The 19,999-nt window shown below is 43.6% G+C and overlaps 1 protein-coding gene across 2 annotated transcripts in view; it reads right to left on the bottom strand.

Annotated features, from left to right (window-relative positions):
* Zranb3 (zinc finger RANBP2-type containing 3) overlaps window positions 1-19,999 on the bottom strand; it is a 162,927-nt gene that overhangs the window by 12,864 nt on the left and 130,064 nt on the right. For both annotated transcript variants that reach the window (XM_057770825.1, XM_057770827.1), the window contains exons 12-17: window positions 19,614-19,766; window positions 9,434-9,809; window positions 5,960-6,157; window positions 3,204-3,295; window positions 1,490-1,591; window positions 124-266 (exon numbers count right to left, since the gene is read on the bottom strand). In XM_057770825.1, coding sequence (XP_057626808.1) covers window positions 124-266; window positions 1,490-1,591; window positions 3,204-3,295; window positions 5,960-6,157; window positions 9,434-9,809; window positions 19,614-19,766 — 1,064 coding nt within the window. The remainder of the gene's footprint in view (window positions 1-123; window positions 267-1,489; window positions 1,592-3,203; window positions 3,296-5,959; window positions 6,158-9,433; window positions 9,810-19,613; window positions 19,767-19,999) is intronic.

Raw genomic sequence — 19,999 nt, 5'->3', positions numbered from 1 at the left:
CACCGCCTAAGGGGTACAATTACAAGTGTGTAACCCACAACTGGCTTATTCATTGCTACGAAGGAATGCAGGGCTTGTAATGAAAGCAATCTACCACAAGATGCGAAGGAAAGGCACGCTTACCTTTTAGCACTGCTTTCTTTGGCCTGCTGTTTTGTGATCTCTTCTAAGACCAGGACTGGGCTGCAGAACAGCTGCCCACTTTTCCTGATCATCTTCTGCTTCATGGCTGTCAGGCTATTCCACTCTCGGACAAGCCTCAAAATCTGGCAGAACAGAAGTGATGAAGAGGTAACCGTTCTTCATGTACCTTCCTTTGAAAGTCGTTACTTACATGAGAAAACCGATGTCTTACAGCATCCCTCAAACAAGCTGAGCCCTATAGTTTGTCTCCAACTTGATACTACTTTCATGTTATAAATTGCCTATGGCAAGTTCAATCCAGAGTCTCTAAAGGCAGTTCAGCATATGATCTGAACACACAGACACCAATAGGGAGAAGTGCTCACAGAAACCAAAACAGGGTAGAAGTATGGACCCCTGCAGCCGCCCTGGAAAAGCTAGCCTTAGGGAGGCAGATCCTGCAGGGGCCGCAGGGGATGGTGCAACTCCCCATGATCACACTGTGTTAGATGCCTCAGACACCAAAGGATAAAAGCCAGCAATAAATTGAGGTTATCACAATTGTTCTTTATCAGTCAGTTCTGGATAACTGGTTCAATGGCTTTGGTTTTATTATCTATCTGTCTGTCTATCTCTCTATCATCCATCCATCCATCCATCCATCCATCTTACCATCTATTTATCTCTATCAATCATATATCCATGTATCTAATGCATCTATCCAATCTATCTAATCTAGCATCTATCTGAACCTGAGCATCAGTATTGAGTGATGCTAAAGAAAACAGTTCACTGCTACCTCTTCCTACAAGAGGGGTGCAGCTGACCTTCAGGTGCTACTTCATTTCCACAAACAGGGTAGTAAAAGCAAAAACAAGGCAACAAAACCTCTGCTACTTTCTTATAAATACAAATGGTGGTGTGCAATGGAGGTTAAGGTCTCCCTGGCAGCTGGCTGACCTGCAGCTGCAGCACAGAGGTCACTCTGACAATGAGTCCAGAGTCACAGTGTGGCATTATCCTGGCTCTTGGCATGTGCCATTGTTAGAATTTAACCTTAGAAGACAAAATGTGATTCTGACAGATGTGTCACAGCTGCTAATCCGATGAATGAGAGCGAAAAGATGTGAGGACGATTCTGTCCTCAGCAGCCGCACAGGTGTGATCACGCACCAAGGAAACAGATGTCACATTTATTCTTAGCACCAGTGGAATTAACAGACACTGTCTGGATGGACAGAAATGCAGCCTGCAGTCTGACTCTGCAACAGCTGGAAGGTTTGTTTCATTAAACTAAAAGTGATCTCTAAAATTCCTAAATTTTATTTCAAATAAATGCAACTGTATTATTTAGAACTCTTCCTACCTGTGAGCGATTCTGTTTTAGCTGAAACCTTGCTGGCAAGTCTTCCCAAAGGTCTAACTTTATATCCAAAGGAATGAAATTACAGTTCATCGGTTTTCCATCCTGAGAACAGATGAGGAGACACTGTTAGTGCAATTCAGCCTGTAGGTACTAGGAACTACTTTATAAGAAAACTCAATTATGATGCAGCATGACCATTCTTCTCAAAAATACACCAGGAGGCACATTCTAGACAAGGGTGTATCCAACACGAGCCCCCTGTAGAGCTGAGGTGGGAGGGGAGGCTTTTATTTTGCCTGTACGCAGCCCAAGCTTTCTGCTGTCAGCCTGGATGCTGTGCTTCTGCCCCAAATACTTCTCTACTGCCTAACCTTGGAAATACACACGGAGATGATGAAACTGTAAACTCATACAGAAGAACAGCTCGTCCTTGGCATTAACACAGGCACCTCCAATCCCCAAGTGATCTTTACAGTATTACAGACATGACTCCTATCAGACAACAGCACCAATAAACATCTTGCCATCCCTTCCCAGGTGGTTGACACATCTGCCCATTGTTATTGGCAGGAGGAGAAGTGAGACAGAAATTCTAGAGACCTATTTTAAAAATCTGCTTCTCCGCCGGGCGGTGGTGGCGCACGCCTTTAATCCCAGCACTCGGGAGGCAGAGGCAGGTGGATCTCTGTGAGTTCGAGGCCAGCCTGGTCTACAAGAGCTAGTTCCAGTCCAGGACAGGAACCAAAAAAAGCTACAGAGAAACCCTGTCTTGAAAATTAAAAAAAAAAAAAAAAAAAAAATTTGCTTCTCCAAAGCTATACTACACTGCTGCTTCGTGAAGACCAGCTGTCCATGCCCCTGGCTGGAGAGGAAGATACGACTGCATTGAGGAGTAATATCGGGGGGAATTATCTGCCCATCAAGCTCTTACTCCCTCATGATTGAGTCTCCTTAACAGTCTTCCAGGTGAATTTCTGAGTTCAAGGCCAGTGAGTTCCAGGACAGTTGGGGTGACACAGAGAAACCCTGTCTTGAACCCCTCCCAAAAAACCCCCAAACCAAACAAAAAGCACATGTTATTTATATGAATGTTAGTTATTTTAAAACTAATAATACATCAGTATTTTAAGTGTCTTCATTTTGCTTCAGAATGGAGTAACTATCAATAGATATAACCCATATCAACAAGAGCTCTTAGGGTTTTCAACACATTTCCATCATGGAAAGGGTCTTCAGACTAAAACGTGTGACCTTTGCTAGCCCAGGCTACTGCAGCAGTCTGAATGCTCACTTTAGAAAGCCTATTCTCTGACATTCGGCATGGAGGCTGGGGTGGGGGTGTGAGATATGGGGAGTGGGGCGGTTGGAGGTGAGGTGTTAGGCAGCCACAAATGTTGCTCCAAATGCTGAGTGATCTACAGGGATGAGCTTGTTCTACCGTTGCAACAAACCCTCCCTACATTTTACAGCTGAGGAAATGGAAGCCCATATGTTCAGGATCATGCTAAATGGTAACACTGCAATCGAGGTCTCTTTCCCTGAAGTCTTAATGACTCCACTTTGACATCTCTTTGTCTTGTGATTTGACGGGAATTTAACAAGTCATATGCAAGCAGAAAACTGGGTGCCTGTCTCACTGTTAGGATCTCTACTGGAAAGTGAAGAAAGGAAGTCTGGCTTTATATTCTGAGACACAGATCTGTGTGGCACTTGCCTGGGTATAGAGGTGGATCCGGTCTGTGTTTTTACTTGCACAAAACATAAAGGTCTCACACGCTGGCAGGGTGCCCGAATCATTCTTTTGCTCTAATGAAGAAAACAAAAGAGAATCTGAAAAGCCTGTCTACTCTCTGTCTAAAATAGCATACTTGGGGTCTGGAGAGATGGCTCAGCAGCTATAAACATCTGTTGTTCTTTCAAAGACTGTGGGTAGCTCACAGCTACCTATAATTCCAGCTTCAGGGGATCTGATGCCCTCTTCTGGCTTCTCTGGGTATCCACACACACATGGTCATACACATGTTCAGACAGATAAATAAAATATAAACAGATCTTCAAAAAGCAGCTTATTTCACTGTTTTGCAGGTTAGAATAATGAAATAGCTATGTTTAAAAACTAACACATTCAATAAGCTTGTCTAGGCTTGAATGAAACTTTCAAGGAAGGTCTTTTTTTTTTTTTTAAGATTTATTTATTTTTTATGTATACAACATTCCTTCAATGTATGCCTGCAGGCCAGAAGAGGGCACCAGACCTCATTATAGATGGTTGTGAGCCACCATGTGGTTGCCAGGAATTGAACTCAGGACCTTTGGAAGAGCAGGCAGTGCTCTTAACCGCTGAGCCATCTCTCCAGCCCATCAAGGCAGGTCTTTTAAGAGCATGGCATATTTGGAAACTGGGCCTTCTTTGCTAATGATTGAACAAGAAGTAACAGATCCAGAATCATTTGGAAAGATATGAGTGTGTCAGAAGGGATCTTTCCCTAATATCAGAAATCATTACCAGACTTGAAGGGTTTTAGAATTTCTCCCCTTTGCTGAGCATACTGCAGCTGGGACAAAATAGTCCCCATTTGATTATGAGTATCAGGACAGCACCTGTTGAGTGCCACCGATGCGCCTGGGTTGGTCCCATTACCCAGAATTCTTCAGGAGAGAAAACTTGTGGAGGCAAGTCTACATGATAATTAGAGCTAAAGGGGCTGAGGCTGCAGTCCAGGAGTAGAGTATTTGTCTAGCATGCCCGAAGACCCTGCGTTGGATCCCAAGTACAATTAAAACCAAACCCCCAAAGCACAAGTTAAATAATGAATGCAGTTAATGCCTACTAAACACACCAGTGGCCCAGGAACTGTGCTAACTGCTGTCTCCAGTTCATTTCTCACACATGAAGAGCACATTTTAACAGGCGGAATCTCAGCACATTAACCTGCTTAATAGGAAAGGGGCTCCAGAGCTTGTACTCTTAAAACTCACTATTTTTATTTATGCGATGTGTACACCTGTGTGAATTTATGTGCACTGTGTGCATGCAGATGCCAGTGGGGCCAGTGGGCATCAGATCCTAAACTAGAGTTAAGGTGATTGTGAACCCCCTGGTTTGGGTGCTGGGAACCAAAGTCAGGTCACTCTTGGTCACTGGCTATCTTTCTAGTTGCCGAGTTTATACTCTTAATTCAGTTGTGGTTGGTCAGTGACTTCTGAACATTCTTTCCTAGGTCGAGAAGCTCAACTTTACTTGCCATTCCCCTAGGCAATACCATCACCGTAGTAATTTTCTAGTAGACCTATTATATACCTATTAACAAAGCAGCTGAAGGCAGAAGGCACTGCTGGTCCTGATCCCCAGGACAAACAACAGTCACGGCCACAGGTGGCATGTCTGGGCTTTGTAAGGTGCTGGGCCACGGTTTAATGGGAAGTTCTTTCTGCCGACCTTGAGCAGAAGAGCATTTGTAATCAGTGCGTCTCCATATTTGAAGAATTAGGCATTAATGTGTAAAGATTAGAAATCACTCTTTGACTGCTGGAGAGAAGGCTCAGCAGTTAAGAGCATTGGCTGCTCTTCCAGAAGTCCCTGGTTCAATTCCCAGCACACATGTGGTGGCTTACAACCACCTGTGATGAGATCTTCTGGCCTGCAAGCATACATGCAGGCAGAACACTATATACATGATAAATAAATGAATCTTTTGGTTTTTGAGGCAGGGTTTCTCTGTAGCTTTGGAGCCTATCCTGGAACTCGTTCTGTAGACCAGGCTGGTCTCGAACTCACAGAGATCTGCCTATCTCTGCCTCCCATGCTTGCAGGGCAGGCACATTACCCACTGAGGCATCTCTCTAGCTTGTTTCAGACAGTCTTGAAATTATGTTCCTTAAAATTGTTTCTTAAAAATGCTAGCTGAGCGTAGACATCTAAAAGCATCCATGTGAAAAAGGTTAGTGATCTGCTAAAGGGCTGTTGACTCTGTCAGTCTCATTACTGTGCCCTGATGTACCACCCAAATAAAAACAGCTCTCTCCCTGTCAACGAGGTCACTGTGGTTGCACAGGGCAACATTCTGGTGGCAGTAGCAATTTGTTGGTTGTGATACCGTGTAGTGTTGATGCCAGCAGAGAGTCCTCTGGTATTTAAAGATGTGTTTTAACATAAAAGGGAATAAAAGGTACATGGCATAAGGTATCAATCACGAATCTAGTAACAGCATTATGTATTAAAGTATACGGCACTTCTTTATTTAGTTTTTTAATTTTGAAATAGGGTCTCATTATAGCCCAGGCTAGCCTCAGATTAATTACACAACCAAGGACGACCTTGATTTCATAGCATTCCCATCCCTTCCTCCTGAGTGCTGGGCACTAAGGTTGTAGACTTATACGTGGTAGCTACGAACTCTACCAACTGAGCCACAGCCTTGGCCCTCACATAGTTATTATCTGAGCACTAGAAACAAAAGCAATACTTACCATTCCCTGCCTGGGACGTCAGTCTGTCCTTCCTCTCATCTTTCCATGTTTCTTCCTTGCTATTAGTCGACTGCTCAGGTTCTGACTGTTCAGGATGTTCCTTTACACAGTCCAAATTAGCCAGGTCATTTCTGGGGGCGTTTTTCTGAGAATCACCATCCCCATTTTTATTGCCATCCTGCATACGGTTGAGGACAGCTGGAATTATTAAAATAAAATAAGTTACAAGCATAGATTAAAATGTCACAGCTCAATTTTATTTTTTAAAAAAGGAAGAAATAGCGAGCTTGGTGGTGCACACCTTTATTCTCAGCACTTGGGAGGCAGAGGCAGGCAGACTTACAAACATCAGGAAGGACTGACTATTCGCCTTTCCTCCCGAGGATCTCTTCTAAGATGCATTTTTACACAAAAGTGTAAACAAACAAATAAAAACTGTGTCTAGCCATGCTCTCAGAGAGTCCCACCAAGCTCAGAGCTGCTGCTGCCCCTAGCTAAGGGCTTACACTGTTGGGTATACTCTACACAGAACTGGAGAGCAACGGAGACCTTTAGAGGAGGAATGATGATTGCAGTTTGGTTGGTGGTGGTGTTTTCCCCCAAGGTCTCCTGTAGCCTTGGCTGGCCTGTACTCATAGAGATCCGCTGACCTCTGCCTCCAATCTGCTGCTAAGCCCAGCCAATCCGTTATTAAAGGGTGACTCTGTTTTGCATGGAAAGATCCCAAAGGGCAAGACTAGAGGATGCTACTGGGTCTTGATCAGAGCTAATGATGGCTTTTATGTGGCAGCAACAGGAGGGGTTGGAGTAGAGATACACTTTGTAGTTTAACAACTGAGAGGAGGTGAGAAGGATAAAGGGTACCACTGGATTTTTTATTATTTATTTTCATTTTGTGCATATGGGTATTGGTCTACATGTATGCCTGTGCACCATGTGTGTGTGGGGTCCATGGAGGTCAGAAGACCATGTTAGATCCTCTAAGACTGCAGTAATAGACTGTTGTGAGCAGCCATATAGATGCTGGGAATCGAACGTGGGTCCTCTGGGTCCAGTTCTCTCCAGCTGAGCCATCTCTCCAAGCCAATGCTGAAGATTTTAATTTTTGCAACACACTTGTGCACATGTGTGCACACATATGCGCGTGCACACACCACATGCTGAAAGTTGACATGTGGTGCCTTCTTCAATCATTTCCCACCTTATTTTGGTCTCTCACTGAACCTGGAGCTCACTAAATTGACTTTCCTGGCTAGCCAGTTGGTTAGTTTCAGAAATAGGCCTGTCTGGACATTCCCATGATGGGGACGTTTGCTGTGCCTGGCTTTCTATGTGGGGGCTGAGATTTAAACCTGGGTCTTAATGCTTGTGCTGTAAGCAGCTGAGCGACTGGGATCTCTGAACCTTCAGGATTCTAGCCCGGGCCTGTCAAGCCTGAGGCTCCATTGGGCTCCAAAGTAAAGTGGTCTGTAGGCTGCTTTGGACATAACCACTCTGACATTCAAATCAGAGATGCAAAACTGGGCAATTTCAACTGTTGTTGAATATTACCATCCCATGTATCCATACCACATCCACTCCAAAGTAGCATGCTGCCTCAATAGACCGCAACATCCTAATATGGCTCCTCTGATTTTTTGGATTCTTCTGTTTAAGTAGTATTAATTCTGTCTTTCAACACTTTGGGGACACAAACAAACCAAGGTAGGCAATTGTTATGTCAAGGGTAATAATGTAAAGCTGACCACTGCAATGTTGAGAATACATTGTTACTTAAATTTTTTATTTTTTTTCTCTAAGCAGATTGTCTCATGTTCAAAAATGTGTTTATTTTTTAAAGTTTCTTGGCAGGTTGCTTATTGAATCAAAGGTTTAGAAGCTTTCATTGTTGCTCTTTGCATCATAAGGAAAAAATCAGAACTATCAAACACATAATAAACTATGATTTTTTAAAAAGTTAGCTATTTAATTTTGATTTTCCCCCTAAGGTCATCACCTTATACTCTCACTGTGAGCTGTCACCATTCTAGAGTCACACGTTGCTGTATTTCATTGTCTGCACCAGCTGGGGACTGCAGGGGTCATGTTAACTGGGCAAGGGCACTGCATGGAGAAAATGTGTGGTTCTGGTTTAGTTTCAGAGAACAGGTGCCCACGTAACACACACAACTACCCAGATGGCCATTTGTCAATTTTGAGTTCTCAGAAGTGAGAGACTGATATATTGTCAGGAGCCATTTCAGGCTTCTCCTTTCTCACATCTCACAGGGCCTTGAAGTAAAAATCTTGAGACAGAAAACTTAAAGTTAGCCAAAACATTACGTGCTGACCGTGGAGACTCAAGCTCTGGAAAGCACCACAGAGTGTCTTCATGGCTTGCTGCTTATCACTAACGGCAGGTGTTCTAGCCACTGACCTTGCAACTGCCCTGCTTAGCTGCCAAACTGCCCCGCTTAGTTGCCCAGCTACCGAGCCCCTCCTTTCCTTCCTCCTTTTCCCCCTTCCTCAGTTCCCCCTGCCCGAGCTCCTCACTGAGGAGTATATAAGACATCAAACTTGCTTCAATAAACGGATGCCTTGACAAGGAATACTGCTTGGCGTCCGTTTCTCTTTCCTCCCGTGTCTTTCAGATAGTGCCTCTTCAAGACCCTGGAGTAACTTAGGACCTGCTGGGCGGGTCGATATATTTTCCTTCAGATCAAAACTAAGAGAGAAGGAGTAGGAACATGGCAACACCAGAGTTCTCTTAGCTCCGTCTTCACTAGAGTCGCTGTCGGAAGAATGAATCTACATGGAGAACTGACGTGAACAACTGTGCAGGCCTTTAATACAGCAGCCACTTCTAGTGTCCAAAACTGGCCACCCGGCCTTTTTTTCATTGGCATAAAACATTCTCTGAAACTGAATGCTAAGGACATTTTTTCTATTATATTGTATTTATTTTGTGTGTGTGTGTGTTGGCAGATTCCTTTAATAAAATCTTGAGAAGAATTCATGATTTGTCAAACAAACAAACAAAAAACATGGTGCAATGTATACTAAGCAGGCAAAGCAGTTACAGAAAAGATTCCATTTAAATATAGAAATCCTCTATAATTTCCTTAAAAACAAGAATATCTATGTGTTTTATAACAGCAGGCCTGTGACGGGCAGCACATTTGCTACCATAGCAACACGGCTTCTCCTGCCCACTGAGCTCACATCCTGCTGACATTAATCAGAAATGCCCACTTGCACTAAATTAATGCCAAGCCAGTGACACTCAGGATATACATTCTTGACAGAACAGGAGTCATTCACATTCCACAGGGGATGAATTTACAGTCGTCACTCAGTGAAATTCTTATTCCATTTTAAGGGCTGCAGGCTGCTGAGTCATAGAACACTTTGCATCTGTAACAGCCGTGTCTGAAAATTTGTTCTTCATACACCGCCACTGCCCCATCCCCTCACCTTCACCTTCTGAGTACTCACCAGCTCGGCCCCGGGGGCTCTCACACATCTCACAGTAAGGAAGGACTAAGTCATTGATGAATGTGCAGAAGCCACACTGCCACCCCTTCTCGGGAAGGGATGGGGAGGCCGGTGTGGACTTGACCTCAGGGCCGTCCACGGATGTGGCTCTGACTTGCAAGGGTGGTCTTCCCTCCAGCGCACTGCTGAGGGTCTTCAATCTTTTAGCTTCAGGTTCAGAACCATTTCTGTCATCAGTGCAGTCATCTGCAGTCACTTCTCTAGGGTCTGAGGCCACTGTAGTCTTCTCCTTGAACGTCTTGGATGTTTCCAACTGTCTCTTTGTCGATTTTGGTAAGAAGAATGATCGAATGTCATGTTGCTTTTCTTTTTCAAACTAAAAATCAGACAACAGTTATCAAATGAGGGAGCAGTTCTTCCTAAATGAAAGGACTTAGCATTTTCATTAATCAGACTGACAGGAAATGAATCTAACTATAGTGCAACTCTTCATAAATACAGACAGCTCAGGGCAATAAACAGTCGTGCACTGAGTGAATACAGCCATGTACTTCCCATGTCTTTTTGCTTAGCACTATGTGGGCTGAACTTATTAACCCTACTGTGAAATCAGCATTCAGGTGAGGAAACATTTTAGAAAAGTTAGGAACTTAGCTAGAGTTATAAAATAAAAATATACTTTCTAAACTACCTGCCTTAGATGCACATCAGGTAAAAGAAGGAATTGCATATGTAAACATTTCAGGCATATAAAATAATATCTTAAGTCAATCAAGAACCTAGAAAAATACTTTCACGCTCAAACTATAAACACACTGTACATAAACTAGGACACTCGTATTAAAACAGTACGCTGACCAGGAAACATTTTTCAAACAGCATTAAAATATTCATTCTGACCTCTACATGCACACATATACAAACGAATGTGGATTCTCACATGTATTTCACATATCTGCAAGCATACAAACATACATATATAACACACATACAAATGAGAAGGAAAAGAACGGTGAAATAAAAACAGATCACCAAGGATGAATGAAGGAGAGAGCCAGACAACTCACGGGGATGACTTAGCCTTCCGTTCACTGTCGCTCCAACTGTGAGCTTTGATATCCTTCAACTTCGAGCCGATTTCTTATATTACTTTGCTTTCTCTATATGCCCCCCCTTTTTTTCTGGGGGTGTTTGAGACAGGGTCTCTTTGTATAGTCCTGGCTGTTTGAAACTTGCTCTGTAGACCAGGCTGGCCTCAAAGTCTCTGAGATCCACCTGCCTCTGCCTCCCGAGTGCTGGGATTAAAGGCGTGCGCCACCACCACCCGGCTGCTTTCTCTGTATTTTCTTATGTTCTTTCTGGGTGCTTTCCTCCTTGTCTTTTATTCCTTGTTAAATCATTAATTTTGGCATACAAAAGTTGTTTTCTGTCCCTATTTGCTGACTTCTCCCTTACTTTTTTTTTTTTTTTTTTTTTTTTTGGTTTCTCGAGACAGGGTTTCTCTGTGGTTTTGGAGTCTGTCCTGGAACTAGCTCTTCTAGACCAGGCTGGACTTGAACTCACAGAGATCCGCCTGCCTCTGCCTCCTGAGTGCTGGGATTAAAGGCGTGCACCACCACCGCCCGGTTCCCTTACTTTTCATAGATCCAATAATCCCATTTATTTTTCTGTGACTATTAAGGACGCTTTTACTTTGTTTTGTTCTGCTTTCTTCATTCACTGTTTGTTTTACCAGTGGCCCTTTCTTGGAATAAAGAATTCAATCTGATTTTCAAGTGAAAAGTTTTACACAATGCTGGTGGCCTTTCATCACCACTAGAAAAACAAAGCCCTCTTCTAATAAATGAATCACACACAGGGCCTAAAATATAAATATCCTTAATTAGGTTATTCCTAAAAGTATTTTAATTACATTTATTATTTTGTATGTGCATGTATACATGCAGGTGCATGTATGTATGTGTATGTGGGAGGTCAGAGGACAATGTGCAGGAGACAGTTCTCCTTCCACCATGTGTGCTCCGAGGATTAAACTCAGGTCATGAGGCTTGGTAGCAGGGTTCTCTACCCACTGAGTTATCTCACCAGACCTAATTAAGCTATTTAATGTGTCTGTTCACATTTAAAGAAGTTGTACATGGAAGACTTTACAGTATCGTCATCAGTAACTATTGGGTCTAGTCTAGTTGTCTTTTCAAATAACTGCCGTGGTGGTCACCAGGGAGCAGACCACACAAAAGTGATAGACATCTTACATTAGCTAGAGTCTTTTCCTCCATCTGTTTCCTTCTGATGTTGTGACATTACCCCCTCAACTGCCTCCTTCCTCGCTTCCTCTCTCCCTCCCTCCCTTCCTTCCTTTTCTTTCTGTTTCTTTCCTTCTTCTTCTCTTCTTCCTACTCCTCCTTCCCTTTCTTTTTCAGGTTTTTCGAGACACGGCTTCTCTGTGCAATAGCTCTGACTGTCCTGAAACTCCCTTTGTAAACCAGGCTGGCCTTGAACTCTCAGAGGTCCGTTTGCCTCTGATTCCTGAGTGCTGGGATTAAAGCCACTTGCCACCACCACCCCGTGACCTCTTTTTGTTTTGATTTTTTTGGGGATACATGGTTTAAAACTTTTTTTAAATGAGGATCAAATAAAGCATATGTCAGTATGAGGGCTAGTCTTGGTTGTCAACTTGACTACATTTGGAATTAGCTAAAACCACCAAATTGAGGGCACACCTCTGAGGGATTTTTGCTTAATTTGAAGCAGGAAGCTCCACTTCTAATAAGGATCTCTGAGGTAGGAAGATGTGCCGTTAACCCATTTCTTTCTGAGAGGGGGAAAAGGCGTGCCAGTAATCAAGGTCTCAAGGTAGGAAGACACACGTTTAATCCAGATCTAATCTGGGCCACACACTCTGCTGGAAGCCTATATAAGGACATGGAAGAAGGAAGCTTTGGCTCTTTGCTAACAAGTCCACTCCTCTGGCATTAGAGCTACTTCCTCAGGATCCCAGAGTCTACTGAAGAGCAGCTGAGACATTAGCCCCATGGGCTGAACAACTACTGGACTCTTGGACTTTCCTTTCACACGCAGCCATTGTTAGGTCATATGGACTGCAGTTTATAAGTCATTCTGATAAATCCCCTTCTATATAGATAGAGCCATTCCGTACGTTCTGTTACTCTAGAGAAGCATGACTAACACAGTCAGTATAGTTATATATGAAATACACATTAGTGAGCTATCACATACATTCAATTGTGTTTAATAATATCAGCATCTTTTGAGCTCTCTGCTTTACTGAACTACCATCATCGTTGGGTGCATGTTGTGTAGTCCTGAGATTGATCGAGGGTGTCTTTCGCAATCACTATCTTATAAACGGAGGCGGGGTCTCTTCTGAACCCAGTGCCCACTGTTTTGGCTAGTCTGGCTGGCTGGCCTGCCCTGATGATCCATGTCTCCACCTCCTTTGTGTTGGGATTACAAGTGGGCCACCACGGGCACCTGACTTTAGTGGTTTCTGGAGACCCAAGCTCTAGTCTTCGTACTTGCACTACGACCGATTCCCCATGAATCACCCCAATCCCTCAGTCTATGTTTTCAATAATTTATTTTTTTACAGACTTACCTAGCCAGCTCACCACTGAAAGGGGAAAAATGCATATAGGAGTTCTTGAAAGCAATCCCCCCCTCCAAAAAAAAAAAAACCCTTAAAGAAATCTTTAATGACTTCTCAGGGCCTTCAAATATAGTCGACCTTAAGGAAGCCATTTACTTAAGCTATTTATTTTTTAAAAGAATTTTTTTTTTTAAAAAAGAATTAACACAGGGCAGCACTTGGGAGGCAGAGGCCAGAACTCTGTGACTTCGAGGCCAGCCTGGTCTATAGAATGAGTTCCGGGACAGCCAGGGGTACATAGAGAAACCCCGTGCCAAAAGAGGAATAACTAGTTTGGGAAAGTAGCATCTGAGAAATTCTCATTTTGTGCTAGAGAGAACGGAGAGGGATGTGCAGCAGTGAGAGACTGCACTCAGAGAGGTCAGCTCTGCCATGCTCGAGGTCACCAGCAGTGTGTGGCAGTGACGGGTGAGTCCTGTGTACGTGCTGATTGGAACCCACGTGCCGCTGGGTATGACAGTCCGAGACCTCAGCAAATAAACTCCAGGAACATGGCAGTGGCTGGAAAATAATTGTAATAATTTCTCAAACAAGATTAAGATTCTTGCAAACAAAGCACTAGCGAGGACGCTACCTAATGCTACAGGGACGGCTAAGGTGGATGACGAGGATGCTGTGACCGCAGGGCTGGAGGAGCACAGCGTCCGTTACAGTCCTCAGTTAGAGACCTGATCCCAGCATCAGCTAAACTTTCTGATTAGAGCCTCTGGGCAACTGAGAGGCACTGATGAGGTTTCTTTGACATTTAGCAGCCATGACTGGTAGAAAAACATGGCAGAAAAATCCCTTTGATACATCCTAAAGATAATTATTATGTACTGGTTGGGAACAGAAAAGGATTAGTGATATATATTCTTGCAGGCCACAGACAGCCTCTAACTATATACACTTATTTGAACTCTGTAACCCAACTAAGATGAAGTCGTGAGAATAAAATGAGTTTTACTAGCTCCATTTCTCTTACCAAGTTAAAGTAGATAAAGAGGGACCAAGTGTTCACACGTGAGAAATGTACACTGGTAGTAAATGAAACCTATATATGAGTGTATGTCCATGCATGTAGTTGTGCAGGTGTGTGCATGGGAGTGATGCCCACGACTGCCCCGGGAGGCTGGAGGACATCTAGTGTCCTCTCCTACTTCTCTCTGCCTTATTCCACTGACTGAACCCAGACCTCACCACTTTTCAGACAGGATTGCTGTGCAGCAAGCCCCAGTGAGCCTTCTGTCTTAGCTCCCCAAAGTGCTAGTTTTAGGTGTTGGGGGCCATGCCTGGCTTTTTATGTAGGGGCTGGGGCTCTGAACTCACATTTGCACAAGAACTCTTACCCACTGAGCCGTATCCTCACCCTCAATGAAACAAAGTATGAATTTTCTCTTTTTGTTTTCTATTTTGAGAGATGGTACTTATACCCAGGCTGGCCTGGAACTTGTTCAGTAGCCAAGGGTAACCTTAAACTCCCGATCTTGCTGCTTTTGCCTCTCCAGTGTTAGGATAACAGGAGGAGACCACTATTTCTGGTCTTTTATTTCGCAGCAGTATCTGAACACTTCTTGCAAATCCTTCCAACTTCAAAGATTAATATTTTAAGGCTTGGTAGATACATACGCAGAGGAACTCCTATGCAGCCACAACTCATGCCACTGTAGGTTCTCTGTACATCACTGAGACTGCACTCGGAGAGAAGAACGGGCACAGGGGTAAGAACTGCCACACGGCTGAAAGAGGGACACTGTGCATGAGATGAGCAGAGAAAAGTGTAAGGACTCTGGGAAACCACTGTACTGGAAGGAGATAGGGGACCCAGATGTGGGCGTTGGAGAGATGCTTAGGGGCCAAGGGCAAGCACTACTGCAGACGACACGAGTTTGGTTTCTAGCACCCACGTCACACAGCCCACAGACACCAGCTCCAGAGGATCCCATGCCTCTGGCCTCCAGCAACACCTGCAATTACAGGCATACTCCCCCCTCTTTTACACACACACACACACACACACACATTCTTAAAGAAAAAGAACTCAAATGCCATGCAGCTTAAAACAAAACATGCTGTCTAATATTCTGAGATGAGACACAGTGATGGCACTGTGCCCATCGGCAGATAGGTAGGTGTTAGGACATGGCAGGTTAATAAGAAGCCAGGTATGGTGCACCAACCTGTGAAGTCAGGAGGATCAGAAGCTCAAGGGCATCCTTGGCTACACGATGAGACTGAGCAGCCTGTGATACATAAGATGCCGGGGTTTTGTTCGTTTGTTTGCTCTTGTTTTGTTTTTTAAAAATGCTTCTAGTAAATTTTTTTTTTGAGACACTCTTCTGTAGTTCAGGCTGGCCTTGAGCTTGATATAGAGCAGAAAGAGACCTTGAATTCCTGGCCCTCCTGCACCTACCTCTTGAGGGCTAAGACTGTAGGCAAGAACTACAATATCCCTTTCTCTAATGATTTCTATATTGTTCTTTATTATTAAGCTGAGTTTTTATTCAGCATCCACTTTTAGTGTTGGTGACTGCTGGAAGCGGATGGCGTCACGTGTGAGAGCTCTGGGTGCTGGTAAGAACACTCAGAGAGGACTGGGCCTGGAGGTCTCAGTTTCTCCGGAACCCGGGACTGCTCTTGGAATGTGTTTGCTCCTCCCAGAGGTATCAGGTAGGAGTGAGTTCACTCCAGATTACTCAGTATTGCTTCTGCTGTTATTCAGTTGAATCTTTAAACTATCCTTTATTTGCCTCTGTGGAAAAAACGTGGTTTGCCACGAGCAGCTTGTCCTTGTGATTGTGCACAGCTTGAACTCGTGGGAACGTTACTCAGAGGACCTTCTCAACCCTCAGGGTTCATACTGTCTGAGGTTCTGGATAAAGCTGGCCATTGCATGAGATTTTAGCCCACCTTATTTACTGGCTGCCTTCTCCCAGGTGCCGCCGCCTCTAGAGTGGTGACACCGACATTCCTGGAGTACTTGGATCCAGAGATCAAAGCGTCTGAGGACAAGGCACTAATATTTCCCAAACAATCATGTTTTCTAAAAATTTTACCCTTATCAATAATGTAACTCCCTGTCACTTAGAGGCTAAAGAAATAAGTTTGTTGGTCTCACTATGACAGGCCAGGATCTTCAAATTCCAACATCCAACTTGACAGCTTAATGTTTAGCATATCATGCTGCCAGGATACTTATATTTTTTAATTTATTTATATTTTATGTATGAGTGCTCTGCCTGTATACCTGTATGCCAGAAGAGGGCATTAGGTTCTATTATAGATGGTTGTGAGCCACCATGTAGGTACTGGGAATTGAATTCAGGACCTCCAGAAGAACAGCCAGTGCTCTTAACCACTGAGCCATCTCAACAGCCCCATGGATACTTATTTTTTTAAAAAGATTTATTAGTTTTAATATTATGTGTATGAGTGTTTTGCCTGTATGAATGTCTATGTACCACATACATGCCTGGTGCCCACAGAGGCCAGAAGAGGGCACCAGATCTCTTAGAAGTGGAGTTGCAGACAGTTGTGAGCTCCTGTGTACTGGGTACAGGGAATCACACTTGGGTCCTCTGCAAGAGCAGCTAGTGTTCTTAACCAACATGCCACCTCTCCAGCTCTGTGGTTTACTTTAAAATGAATGACTTTATTATTTCCATTTTTCTTAGAGAGGCCGTAACACAGAAAGGCAAACTATTTTTATTAGCTAGTAAAGCTGTATTACTGGACAGCTTATGTCATGCTTGCACTTAGAAAAGCCACTACAGTAGGGTCATGGACAATATCCAATTCTTCATGACTAGTTGTCTTTTAATCCCAGCAAGTGATTCTCTTTTTGATTAAAAGTTGGCATTTTTAAATAGGAGATAGGATCTGACCCAATAGACATTTCATCACCAATGAGAATCCAAGTTCCCAGAGAAAAGTCACACCTGTGATGAAGCGCCTACAGGCTGATGGGCTGAGGAGCACTTCCCGGACTGTGGGAGGCTGACAGCACTTCCCAGACTGTGGGAAGATAAAAGCTGCAAAAGTGGAGCCAAAACTTTCTTGTGCAATCTTTAGTACCCCATCCCCTCCTTCTGTTGAACACTGCACAGCCTGGAACTTGCTATGTAGACGAGGCAGACCTTGAACTTGCAGCAACCTTTCTGCTTCTGTGTCCTGAGCTCTAGGACTATAGGCATATACCACCACACCCAAGTTCTAGGACTATAGGCATATACCACCACACCTGAATTCTAGGATTATAGGCATATACCACCACACCTGAGTTCTAGGATTATAGGCATATACCACCATGCCTGAGTTCTAGGATTATAGGCATATACCACCACGCCTGAGTTCTAGGATTACAGGCATATAACACCATGCCTGGCTCCCTGGCCTTCTTCTGTGAGGCTTTCTGGGACATACAAATACACTCCCAAGCTTCCGCCACTCCAAAGCACCCATCAGCAGACAGCATCTGAAAACGATAGCAGAGCTTGCCCCACTCTGCTGGAAGCTGCCTGCCTCCTGTTCTACTAGGGTGTCAGAATGCCTTGACTTATGACTTGTTTCCATCCTGTAACCATAAAAACTTCATGGAACCATTTCCAGATTGGCCCTTGCTATTTGGAGCAGCCCAAATGAACGCTGCCAGGCCATGGGCACTCACATTTATCTCAATAAAGCCTAAGTTCCTTCTGAGGTGAAGCTGCTTCTTGGGAGACAGAGAAGAAATTCCTCTCTTTGGTTACACGGCTAGCAGTTGCTGTGTCCCTATCCTCTGTTCAGTCATTGTTCAATAAAAACAAAAGAAAAATATTGCCTTTGGTGAGCAGTCCTGGGAATGAGAGTTGCGAAATGCATACGGTGGTTGATGCGTGTTTTCTCTGAAAGGTTGGGGACCTCAATCAGCTCTCTTTGGCCTCAAGGTAAATGCAGGGTCCTTTGAGATAAATCCCCTGGCCTTGATGACAGGAGTAAAAGTCAGTTATTAGAGCTGAAAAGTGGAAAAGGAAATGCAGACAAACTCATAAAAACAATAAAGCACTTCAAAGCTGGTGCTGATCCAGCAGGGAGCAGGCCGCCGACGTGAGGGAGCGCCGACGTCACGGTTAATAGACTCTGATCAAAGGCCTCTGCAAGGAGCCATCCTGCCTCCTGTCACTCGGCCCCATTTCTAACAAAATTAATAAACCTGCTTTACAAATGCTGTCTGGGGCATCAGGCTGACCTCCACAAAGACACCAAATGGATGACTGGAACAGCAACGGAAGACACTTCACATCTGCAAACTCCACAAAGAGTCTGTTTTCAAAGGAGGAGGGTGACAGAGTAAGGATTTAATAAGCTAAGTGAAAAAAATGTATTTAAGGTACCTTGAAAAAGAAATCATTGCTTTCTCCATCCCTCTATTTTTTCTAAAAAGATCAGTCCCACATAGCTGAAAAACTTCGACAGTGACCCACTCCTAGGTACACCCAGTTTCTCTCTGCCAGCACAGAGATAAAAGAACAAAAGAAACCAACTCTACTCTGGTTTAAAACAAAAGCAAAAAATAAAATAAATATGTAAATAAAATGTAGCTGGCAAGATGGCTCAGAGGGTAAAAGTATCCGTGGCTTACTCTAGAATCCAAGTGGGATCCCCGCGACCTACAACGGGGGACAGAATGTGGATGCCCGCAACTTGTTCTTTGGCTGGCACACGCACAGTACATATTTAGCTTTCTGTGCAAATATATGTTTTCATGCAGTTTTTCATGTAGAAAAAAAAGCCCTGAAACAATGATATCCCAAAGGAGTAAAAAAAAAAATCCCAATTTTCAAATAGTATCTTATAGTAAAAGGAAGTAGGAAGCTCCTTAAAGAAAAGGCCAGCTCCAATTCTGGGCCAAATAAAATTCAAAGTAGAGCCTATTTAATCATAGCACTCAAGAGGCAGAAGCAGGAAGATCTCTCTGAGTTCGAAGCCAGCTTGGTCTACAGAACAAGTTCTAGGACAGCCAACACCGCACAGAGGAAACCCTGTCTCAAAACAAAACAAAAAGAATTTTTTTTAAATTTTTCTAAGGTCAGCATCTCAATACATTTTTTTGTTACTTGTGTATTTTGAGGCAAACCATTATCCTTCCCCACCTTCGAGGTCATAAAAATATTTTCTCCAGTATTATTTTCTGAAGATTAGATTCTATTCAGGTTGTTTTTCGAGAGAACTGAGCATTAAGTTTTGAAACTGTTGGAAAATAGCAAAGTCCAGTAGCAAAGCTAATTTTTGGTTCTTGACATTTTCTAGCTTTGAGCAAAACAGCCTCTCATATAGAGCATAATTTATTACGAATTTCTGTTTACAATGATAAAGTACATTTTCCAGTAGAGAAAAGGGGCAGGAGAGATGACTCAGCAGGCAAAGTACTCGCTGTGAAAGCAAGTGAAAGCCTCTGCGCACGCACACACACACACTACACACGAGTGTGCACACTCGCGCGTGCACAGATAAAGCACACGTAAATAAGAAAGTAGAAAAAAATTCTCTTACATGAGTGAACACAGCATCCTTGCTGAGCTCTTCACAACTGTCACTTGGGGTCCATGCTTCAGCAAACTGCAGAAAACCCCACTTTTCCTTGTCTTCTTCTGTAGCCTGGAGTTTCTCCTTCCTGCCATTCAGTGTGCTCCCAGTGACTTGAGCCTGTGAGCAGACACATGAAGACCAGATCATACCACAGTCACCCCACAGCTGACTCTGATTAGTGCCCCGATTCTGCACTGAAGTCACAAAGGTACCCCTTTATGACTCAACATTTAAGAAATCGCGACTTTAGTAATAAGATTATTCAAAATCAAAATTATAATTTAATTAGCAACTGTTTGGGGAGATTTAACAAAAACATGGTACAATATTCACTTTCCTCATGAAAATTT

The sequence above is a fragment of the Chionomys nivalis genome, chromosome 5 (assembly GCF_950005125.1).
Source record: "Chionomys nivalis chromosome 5, mChiNiv1.1, whole genome shotgun sequence".
Taxonomy (NCBI): Eukaryota; Metazoa; Chordata; class Mammalia; order Rodentia; family Cricetidae; genus Chionomys; species Chionomys nivalis.
This window is presented reverse-complemented; position numbering and strand designations above follow the sequence as displayed.